The sequence below is a fragment of the Mya arenaria genome, chromosome 14 (assembly GCF_026914265.1).
Source record: "Mya arenaria isolate MELC-2E11 chromosome 14, ASM2691426v1".
Lineage (NCBI taxonomy): Eukaryota > Metazoa > Mollusca > Bivalvia > Myida > Myidae > Mya > Mya arenaria.
This window is the reverse complement of record NC_069135.1, coordinates 10117544-10128658: the sequence shown is the minus strand read 5'-3', so window position 1 is coordinate 10128658 and position 11115 is coordinate 10117544. Positions and strand designations below refer to the sequence as shown.

Sequence of the window (11115 nt, the reverse complement as noted above, 5' to 3'; positions counted from 1 at the left end):
TTTAAGTATGCATGTTGGCTAATTGAAATAAGCTACTTCGGCCTGTTAAGCTGAAGAAGTTTCGAGAATTGGGGCCTAGCCTTAAGGCCTAAGTAGCTTATTTCAATTAACCGGTGTTAATTGTAGCGTTGTTAAACAAAGAAAATGTCCTCTGTGACAATCAAGTTTAAATATATTCTTATAATGTTATTGAAATATTTTTTAAATGATTGAGTTCCATATATTTTATGAACACCAACACTGCTTTAAATGTGGTAGATATTTTAAATCCGATTTATAATGGTCTAGTCTTTTAAATACGATAATAGGGAAAATTTGTAAGAAATTAAATGACTTTGATGAAATTAATACTCATTGTACAGTCATCAAACTGTTTCAACCCTTTAAATAATGTTTTACGAACATTTTTTATATTTTTCAACATTTATATACAATTGCGTTTAAAGTTGTTTTTGTCTTTACAATATAAACCTACATTAGTTCCCAACGCTAAGAATTTACGAGTGGCTTTCACTTTTTAAAGTAATTTTAGGTTTACAACACTTCTATGTGAAATTATGTATCTCTTGTTTAATACATACCAAAATTTATACGTGGTTTGAATATTGTAAGGTCGACAGTCTGAGAGGGAGGAAGGAACTGAAATCTTTAACAGCGTGAAAACTATGACACTGGGCTTAGACATAGAGAAAACAAACAACACGTACAGGCTACTTTTTTTCTCATTTATTTTGAACATAGATAATATAATCACCGAATGATAATCTCAAACACATTATAAATCAAAAACATATCTATATTGTTTCATATTTTCAGAATATCAAAAACTAATCACGCACGCGCAAAAAACAAAACACACACACACGCACACACACACGCACGCACACACGCACACACATACGCACACTCACACTTCCCCTTCACTTATTGATGATTTTACTATATGTGGTTGTGTAAAAAAAGGAAAAAAAAGAATCTATACTATTTATATGCATTCTGGTTCTGTATACAATCGGTATCTTGATTATCTTAAAATTGTTATAATTTTAATACATTCCATTTGAGAGTGTGGTAATCATATCTATCGTTTTGTATTGCGATATCTCCTTCAATTTTTTGTCTGAGAGTTAAGTATTGTAAATAGGCATTGACTGATGGGATAGTGTTTCGGTATTTCATTGAGAATTTATAAAATTTCATTAATAAAATAAGGAAATTACATATTGGTGTGTGTTTAAATTTGATATGGATACCGAAAAATGCTATTTCTTTGTTAAAACGATATTTATCGGTCGCTGTTTGATAAAGTCATTTAAGGCACTCCATAGTGGTTCAACTTTCTGACAGTCCCAAAATAGGTGATCTATTGTCTCGATTTGTACGCTACAAAAATCACATAAGTTAGAATTTTTTATTCTACATTTATGCAAATATGTATTTGTGGGTATTATTCTTAGTAAGAATTTATATAGAAAACTTCGTAATGATGTATCATTCGAGCTTATTTAGATTGTATTATATATTTTTTTTCCATCCAATATTTTCTATATTCGGGAATGATAGTTGCCATTTAGTTTCTGATGATGGCTTGATTTTGTTTTTTTGTTGTGTCGAATATAGAAACTTATTTGTTTGTTTCGATGTCTTTATTTTATCTGTAATTATTTGGGGTCTGTTTTGATTGATATTCTCGGATTTAATCTTCGTTTTCAAATGAATTGGGATACAATTAACTAGTGTCAAATATTTTAAGAAATCGTTTTTATTTATGTCGTATAAGCTTTTTATTTCTTCAAAACTGTAAAACTCATTTACCCTGTAGTCGTATATGTGTTCGAAGAATTGTATGCCTTTTTGATACCATTCTTTAAAAAAAGTGTGTGGCCGTTTTGTTTTTATCTCTTTGTTATTCCAAATTATTGATTTACTTACATTTATTTTCGACTTCTCTTCATAAAATGTGGTTTTTATTTTTAACCAGGATTTTAGTACATCATTTAGGAAAGTTCCTTCTGGTGTTATATAATTTATAACTGTTTGATCAAAATCTGATTCTAGTAGTAGTTCATGACCGTAGTTTTTTAGTTTCCCATCAAAGAATACTTTCCAGTCTCCATTATTTGACGGGTCTATATATCTTTTTATCCATAATGCTTTAATTGAATTGAATTGAAGGCTGTTTTTATAGATAACGTATACCAACCACATTTGGGACTTTTATTTGATACAAACGTGTGGCAGGTGATGTGTATGGTGTAAATTAAGAGTATTTTTGCATAAGAAAAAAGGGTGAAACATTGGTCTGAACTGTTTTAAAAGCGTTTTCAAACCATACAAAACCCGACCCGAATTATTTTTAGTTTGTTTTTTGTTCTGTTGTAATCAATTGTAGACAAAATTACCTTATGAAATCCCAACCCAAGACTGCATATAAGTTCTCTTGCTCATATAGTTACATGATGGTTGGATGAGAACTGAGGCTTGCACGGACAAAGTAAGCACTCACACTCAATAAACTCATAACAAATTTAGGTGGTGTGTAACCGTTGTGGGCGGTGTCAAAGTAAACAGCAGAGGGAATTACAAGCGGTTGGTAATAGACTCACGGACAATCTTTGTTTTGAATCTTTTTATCGTTCTATTTGGTATATTCATAGACTGAAATGAAGTTTCGTTTCACTGTACAAGCACGAATTTGGTTTTATAAGGTGTTGTTTTGATTTCCACTAAGTCAATTCACAGGACCATTTGCACGAGGTAGTGTCATCAGCTGATCATATGACTTGAGTGTTCCTTTATTACGTTGATATACTTACCTTTGATGTGTTCATATGCTAAGAGAACTGGACTTTAAATACTTAAAACTTTTCAGGAGCTCAAGCATCAAGGTGATTCGTGCAGTTTATTAATGTGCGTACAGTGTCCTCACTGGTTATAATTTGTATTTGGCATTAAACAGTTAAAAGTACATGTATACATGTATGTTGATTACACATACATGTATAAGTGAACTTGTATTACCTTTCAGATCCTAAGCAATTATGTTCAGGGAATTAGCAGTAGTAGCCATACTGGTAGGCAGCATTAGTGCCGACACCCCTGCCAACTGCACCTATCAAGACCTACTGGGCCAGTGGAACTTTCAGATTGGAGAGAGTGGCTATGACAGGACATTGAACTGCTCAAATTTTGGTTCACTCTCAAGTGAGTTCAGTTGCAATTGCAGGCAGGTATATTTTGATTCAATTGAAAGATCATGTCTTAAACAAGTCAATTGATAACAAAATAAATATCAAGAAGCATCATTTTTTCAGTCATCATCTTGAATAATGGCATTGATTTTAGATCCTGCCAAAAGCAAGCTGATGGTTACCCTGTACTTTCCCGACCTTGCCATCGATGAGTTTGGCAATCGTGGATGGTGGACACTCATCTACAATCAGGTTTTAGTCCGTTTAACGCTTGTGCTTTGATTAATTAGTATTAGTGCTCTTAAATAAAATTTTCCTTTTTCTTTCACTGCAATTGATATGCATAGACAAACTGAATGAATGACTTTTGTCAAAGTGTGGTCGTTTTTTGTCCGTATTGTTATAAACTTTGTCATTGTGATAACAGGGATTTGAGGTTGTATTGAGTGGCAGGAAGTACTTCGCATTCTCAATGTACAAGAAGGACGGTTCCACATACGAGAGCATGTGTGATCAAACGATGCCTGGTTGGTCACATGACATTTTCGGGCATAACTGGGCCTGCTATTCGGGAAGTAAGGTCGAACGCCTGCCATTGAGATATCAGAAACACGTTTTAAGCACAAGGTATGGTTGTTGTTGAATTTTGTTATATTTTGTGTTAGATTTTTAATAATTCTTTTATTTGTATTTGAACAGCGCGAGCAATATCTCAGCTCATAATTGCGCGAGTGTCAAGCATAATGAGGCTTTTGCCTGTTTACAGTCCTGTGTATGCTGGCGTTAAGTATCAGTCTGATGCTGCTCTTGTCAGTGAGATCAACAGAGCTCAGAGGTCTTGGAGAGCTGTAAAATACCCTCAGTTTGAAAGACTGGACATCGAAGATATGATCAAAATGGCTGGAGGTCGCAAGTCTAGAATACCCAGGTAAGCGTCCATGAATCTTTTTTTTTTCCAATTTGTATTACTTTCTTCATTATACTAATATGCATCGTCTTACAGGTAAACAGGGGTGGGGGTCGCGCACAACCGTTCCCTACTGGTGAAGCGAGACAATCGTTCTGCCGGTGACGGTACTGACAACGCCTATTTTGATCAGGAAATGTAGTTGGTCAGCTTGGGCTCATTTTTGTGTCGCCTGAAAAGACGACATATAGGGGTTACTTTTGTCGGCGGCGGCGGCGTCCGCGTCCCATTTTCGCTTGTCCGTGTTATATCTCCTAAACTATTAGTGGTATCAACTTGAAACTTCATATGTACATAGATCTAATTGAGGGCAAGTGCAGTGCACAAGAACTGTTACTCTTGCTTCCATATTTTTAGAGTTATTGCCCTTTGTTATTTTTCATGCTTAAAGTTTTGTCCGGGGCATATCTTGTAGAATATAAGAGTTATCAACTTGAAACTTCATATGTAGATAGATCTTATGGAGGGCAAGTGCAGTGCACAATAACAGTAACTCTTGCTTTCTTAGTTTTAAAATGATTTGCCCTTTGTTAATTTTCATGCTTAAAGTTTTGTCCGGGGCATATCTTGAAGAATATAAGAGGTATCAAGTTGAAACTTCATAGCTAGATAGATCTCATTGAGGGCAAGTGCAGTGCACAATAACAGTAACTCTTGCTTTCTTAGTTTTAAAGTTATTGCCCTTTGTTAATTTTCATGCTTAAAGTTTTGTCCGGGGCATATCTTGAAGAATATAAGAGGTATCAACTTGAAACTTCATAGCTAGATATATCTCATTGAGGGCAAGTGCAGTGCACAATAACAGTAACTCTTGCTTCTTAGTTTTAAAGTTATTGCCCTTTGTAAATTTTCATGCTTAAAGTTTTGTCCGGGGCATATCTTGAAGAATATAAGAGGTATCAACTTGAAACTTCATAGCTAGATAGATCTCATTGAGGGCAAGTGCAGTGCACAAGAACCGTTACTCTTGCTGCCATATTTTTAGAGTTATTGCCGTTTGTTAATTTTCTTGCTTAGGTTTTGTCCGTGGCATATCTCGTAAACTATAGGATGTTTCAACCTGAAACTTATTTCGTAGGTATATCTGATTGAGGGTTCAAATGCCACCTACACTTGAAAGTTAAATGGCAACATCATTGTCTATAAATGAATAAAATGCCAATCTAACAGCTATAATGTCGACAGTAAATAATTCGTCAGGCGACACATCCGACTCGCGGAGTTCTAGTTATTAAAATTTCAAGCGCATCTTTGGAAAACGCTACCGTAAAACTTCTGACAGCGGAACGAATACTTTGTTGTTGCAGTGATACAAGACGACAATACAACCTGGGAGTAGTATTTGTTGTTGGTCCCAGATACAACAAAATACTGTATGAAATTCAGAAAACACTTAAACTCTTGTTGAAATTCACTCAGTTCAGAGCTGGAATGTTCGCCATATTTCAACGATGTTTTGATATACTGGTCTCATTATACCAGCGAGCATATTATACAAGCGTGCAGATAAATTCAACACGCATCGAGTAACATTCCAAATTCCACAGTTTTCAAAGAAATGCTTGAAATATTAGTAAAATGTGTCGAAGCTGACCAACATATACACACAAACATACCGTTCCTGATCAAAATAAACGTTGAAAGCACCGTCACCGCGGAACTTTGGAAAACAATTTTCTCGTTTGTGCGCGATTTCCCAAGTGATGTACCGTTTTTTAAGCAACCCAAAAAGAATAAGTAAAAGATTAACATGTTTTACGAAAATCGCTTCTCACATACGTACACTTCAGGAGATTACCACTGTTGTCAAATACTACAACACGCATGTCAATCTCCATTGCAGCATTCCCAAGCCCGCACCGGCCACTCCAGAGCACACCCGCCTGGCTGATAACTTACCCACAGAGTTTGACTGGAGAAACGTCGATGGCATGAACTATGTGTCACCCATCAGAAACCAAGGTTGCATTGGTTTCTTGTTTATTTAACGCCATGTAATATTAGTTGTGCAGCGAAGATGTAGATTGCAGAATGAACATTTGTAAATTATATAAAGTTTGTTCTAGTATTTCTTTTTTTAAATAGAACAAAATGTTTGCGTGTTTTTTCCGTGCCGCGTGATCGGCGTTTGATCTAAACGTTAAAACAAATCTTCATCCTATATCCTGACTTTAATCTGCTCTCCAGGGTCGTGTGGAAGCTGCTACGCGTTCGCATCTATGGGAATGAACGAGGCCCGTTGGCGGATCATGACCAACAACACCGTTACACCCGTCTTCTCACCGCAGGATGTCGTCGAGTGCAGTGAATACTCACAAGGTTGGTGTATAACAGACTTGAAATGTATATGAAGGCCAACATATATAACTAAATTATAGATATAACAGTGTTACGACGCTAGCTTTTGATATGAACGATTTGTTAAATGTTAGATAGTTTTAATAGTTCGTGCAATCGTCACCATTTTATGCAAACTAAAATCCTAATTTTCAAAAAATATTCCCGATTTATCACAAATCCCAGGCTGTGAGGGGGGATTCCCTTACCTAATTGGAGGGAAGTATGCGGAGGATTTCGGCCTTGTTTTGGAGGAGTGTAATCCGTATAAGGGACGGGATGGCACGTGCTCGACGCTGTCTAACTGCCCGCGCTTGTACTCCACCAAATATGAATACATCGGCGGCTTTTATGGAGCGTATGCATACTGTACATTTATACAATTGTTGTAATAATTATTATATTGCGTTATTTAACCATTTATATTTTAAAATAAGTGTTAAGTGGTAGTTGATTAAGTATTTGGGAATTCATTTGGTATACTTTTTACGATTTACAGGTGTAACGAAGATCTGATGAGGATAAATCTTGTCAAAAACGGACCGATGGCCGTAGCGTTCGAGGTTTACAACGACTTCTTCAACTACAAAGGCGGGGTTTACCACCACACGGGTCTACAAGACAGGTTTAACCCATTCGAAATCACAAATCATGCAGTGCTATTGGTTGGTTACGGGACGGATCGAACCAATCCGGACGCGCCCGAGAATTACTGGATCGTAAAGAACAGCTGGGGCGAGGGTTGGGGAGAAGATGGGTACTTCCGGATCCGGCGGGGGACGGACGAGTGCAGCATCGAGAGTATTGCTGTTCAGGCATTCCCCATTATGTAACTGCCGGAGTGTTGATGTGAACTCTGGAGTTTAATAAGGTTTATATAGAGATATTTGGTCGATTGGTGCAGAAACATAAGTTAACCATTCCAAACAATATTACATATACATGCTATTGGTTGTACTTAAGTGTTGTATATATTGTATGTAAGTCAGTTGTGTAGATGCTAGTGTGATCTGTGATAATTAACGACCATAAACATATAGTCCTGATATATTAGTAGCTTCTATGTGTTTAAAATTGCGCAGAGTATTTCTTCATAATTTCATAGTAATGGACAGAATCACCATTTACGAAATGGTTTTTATAGTTTAAGAATAAATAAAAAATATGCTTTACTGGTATCTGTGTTGTGAGTGTCAACAGATGTCTGAGGGAGAACCCGCCCACAAATGACAGCAGAACAGAACGTTTCCTTGTAAAGCTACAAGAGCACTTCATGATATGAAACTTAACTAAAGTCCTGGACTCGATGGTCTTACGGTAGAGTTTTATCAAACGTTTTGGCATTTCTTTGGAGACCTAGTTATTTCAGCTTTGAATGAGAGTTTTGAAAAAGGTGAATTATCTTTTCCTCATAAACAAAGTGTATTTTCACTATTATATGAAAAGGAGACCCAGAAAATCTTGAAAACTGGCGACCTATTTCTCTCTTTAAATATTGATTATAAGTTAGGGGCAAAGGTATTAGCAAAACGACTTTAATCTGTTTTACCAAGCATCTTAAGACAAGACCAACAAGGAACCATAAAAAATAGAAATACATGTTTTAACATTAGGCAAATAGATGATATAATTGATTATACGGATTTAACTGATTTAGACGGTGCTATTCTTTTTTCAGATTTTAAAAAAAGCTTTTGATACAGTAGAGTGGCCTTTCCTGTTCGAAATTTTGAATAAATATGGATTTAAACCTTCCTATCTTAATTGGGTGAAAACTCTGTATTGTAACATCGTCAAAAATTGCAAATAATGGATGGATCACAAACTCATTTAGACTTGTGTACGGCAAGGTTTTCCCCTTTCTGCTTTGCTTTTTATTATAGTAGCTGAAGTCTTATCGACACGGTTAAGAAAATATGAACATTATGAAGGTATAAAAGTGCAAGGGTAACAAAGTTACTCAACTCGCTGATGACACAACTGTGTTTTTTTTAAAGAATCACAATGAAATACCAATTGTTCTTGATATTATCGATCAGGTTGGAAATTATTCTGGAATGAAATTAAATAGGGAAAAAACCCAAGGCCTTTGGATTGGCAAATCAAAAAGTAATATAAGTAATATTATGAATAACATAAAGTTTACGTCAAGATACGTTAAATCACTTGGAGTATATTTTGGAAATGATAAACATGAATGTATAAATTTAAGCTGGAATGAAAAAGTAGATATGTGTTAACAATTGATTAATACTTGGGAGTAAACGAAATCTAACTGTCTTTGGCAAAATAACTGTTATGAAATATTTACTTTTTCCAGAACGTGTATATCATGCTCAAAATATAGTAACGCCTGATTCAATTATAAAGACTATGAACTTCATGGTTTTTGAATTTCTTTGGAGTGGAAAAAAAGATAAAATCAAGCGTAAAACAGTTTTGGGGAACAGACTTGAAGGTGGTTTAGAGATGCCAGATTTTGAATATTATTGTAAAACAATGACATTAAAATGGGTGATTAATCTGACTTATACAGTTGATGCAAATTGGAGAATTATACCATCAGTAATATTAGACCAATTTGGAAAGAATTTTCTTATATTTCATATGAATTTAGACTCCATTAAATCTATACCTATTAAAACAAACAAAATCACTTTGTTCTATAAGCATTATTAATATGATTTCAGTTTAAAAAACTTCCAGTTAATCGAACGAAAACACCCAAAGGTTACTTCAATATTAGAATAGAAATACTATGGGGTAATAAACTCATAAAAAAAAGTCTTCTATTTAAGAACTGGATTGATTCCAACATACTTTACATAAAGGATATTCTATCGAATTCGGGCAACTTAGACGCTAATTGTATTCTTAATAAGCTCAAAAATAAAATTGCAGAAGTATCCAAAAAACTTTTTAAAGATATGACGAATAAGCAAATATATCAAATCTATATAAAGCAATTTTATGAAAAGCCTTACATTTACGGTTATTGGGATTGACAGTTACAAGAGCATATTTGCTGGAACTCTTGGTACTATATTGTTCATAAGTCCATTGTGGATAATAAAGTCAAACAATTTAAAATAAAGTTATTGCATAATATTGTAGCAACGAATTTAAATTTATTTACTTGGAAGTTGAAGGATTGCCCTTATGTATTTATTGTAATGAAGTAGAAGACTACGAACACTTCTTTATTAAATGTCCATTTTTGACAACTTTCTGGAATAATATACATGATATTTTTAAAAGATGCGGAATACAGAAAGAAATTAAGAATTTAAGATATATAGTAATAGGTTACAAAATTGACCAAAAAGAGTATATAATATTGTAAACATTGTTTTAAGCCAGATTGCCTATTGCATCTATAAGGCCTACTTTATTTGTGAAAGGAGATCCAAACCGATAAATATTATGTACCATTTATATAATGTTTTGAAAGTTCTTCAAACTCACTTGAACAATAAAAGCATTTCTAGACGTTTTTTAACGCCTTTGTTAATAAAATTACAATATAATGTTAAGGCATCTTCAAAATGTTTACTATTTACCTCAATTGTTAAATGATATTGTGCCACTTCTCATATATTTATATATATTGTATGTAATGTTTGTTTTATAAGTGTGTTTTTTAAATAAACGGGTTGTCATGAACTGGCAATTCCAAAAAGAAAAAGAAAACGTGTCGTTGTAATTATGCAGACACATTGGATATAGTATTAGTTATTGGGGGAGTAAAAAGTGGTTTCAGTGGACAGTTTGAAGAAAAATTGAAAACATATTAAATGTATGTGTGTGTTTTACAAACAAATATTCGTTGGGTTTTTCCCAGCATTGTACAATAGTTCCAACTATATATATATCCATCTATATGAATGATTTACTTAGGCGGGACGTGCCAGATGTGTGTCTGTGAATGGGATACAATGTAGTGTTACGTATTTGAGCGAAAATAGATTAAGACATGTTGATCGGCGTCTATCGATAGTGAATTTGTTATATTAGGTTTTAAAAATATTTATCCTTCGAGCATTTGTTGCACACCGTATTCACCAGTTTGGCCGCATTTCTCTTCGTTCCCCAAAAATTCTTACCCAAATCAATACCCACTTTAAGGTTCTAACATTTGTACAAGAATTGCCTAGGTGATTGAACATTACTTGACAGACAAGTCAGAAAACGCATAAGAACTACGTAGTTCTAAAATGATTTCGTCTGTTTTTGCTGACCATCCCAACATTTACGTATACGTTTTGATACAAGGTATATTGATATGTATGTTATATGTTATAGGTGAGTTTTGTCCTGGGTAAGGTTTCGTGTCCTTTTGGCCTTTCATGCATGTGTCATAAGAGCCAGACTGTTATGTATCATGTGCCATTAAAAGCCGGAATAGCACGTGCCAAGTACTATAACTGCCAGTATAGTACGTGTTATCGTTTAATACAAGTGCCATAAAAGCCTTGGTGTGTGTTTGCTTTTGATACGTGCCATTAAATCCGGTGAAATTAGTGTTGAGCTTTTGGTGCATGTGCGTTTTAAGCCGGTAGTATGTGTGTTGAGCTTTTGATACATGCGTTTTATGCCGGTAGTATGTGTGTTGAGCTCTTG

The 11115-nt window shown here is 34.6% G+C and overlaps 1 protein-coding gene across 4 annotated transcripts; it reads left to right on the top strand.

Moving 5' to 3' along the window:
* Window positions 1-2539: 2539 nt before the first annotated feature.
* Window positions 2540-7671, top strand: LOC128217689 (dipeptidyl peptidase 1-like). 4 transcript variants are annotated; one of them, XM_052925003.1, is made up of 9 exons: window positions 2540-2589; window positions 3029-3204; window positions 3346-3443; window positions 3619-3818; window positions 3958-4119; window positions 6002-6120; window positions 6346-6477; window positions 6682-6853; window positions 6995-7671. In XM_052925003.1, the coding sequence occupies exons 2-9, from the start codon at window positions 3042-3044 to the stop codon at window positions 7326-7328; spliced, it is 1380 nt and encodes a 459-aa protein (XP_052780963.1). In that variant the 5' UTR covers window positions 2540-2589; window positions 3029-3041; the 3' UTR covers window positions 7329-7671. The 4 variants fall into 4 exon arrangements, with proteins under 4 accessions (XP_052780963.1, XP_052780965.1, XP_052780962.1 ...); XM_052925005.1 differs by having other exon boundaries at window positions 2564-2593; XM_052925002.1 differs by lacking the exon at window positions 2540-2589 and adding an exon at window positions 2748-2888.
* The last annotated feature ends 3444 nt before the right edge of the window (window positions 7672-11115 follow it).

What these genes read in the sequence shown, in the direction of transcription:
- LOC128217689 (XM_052925003.1), top strand. Translation starts at nt 3,042, where the DNA reads ATGTTCAGGGAATTAGCAGTAGTAGCCATACTGGTAGGCAGCATTAGT. An exon ending in GGACACTCATCTACAATCAG is followed by an intron (nt 3,444 to 3,618) that starts GTTTTAGTCCGT and finishes TTGTGATAACAG; the next exon opens with GGATTTGAGGTTGTATTGAG. An exon ending in GTGCAGTGAATACTCACAAG is followed by an intron (nt 6,478 to 6,681) that starts GTTGGTGTATAA and finishes CACAAATCCCAG; the next exon opens with GCTGTGAGGGGGGATTCCCT.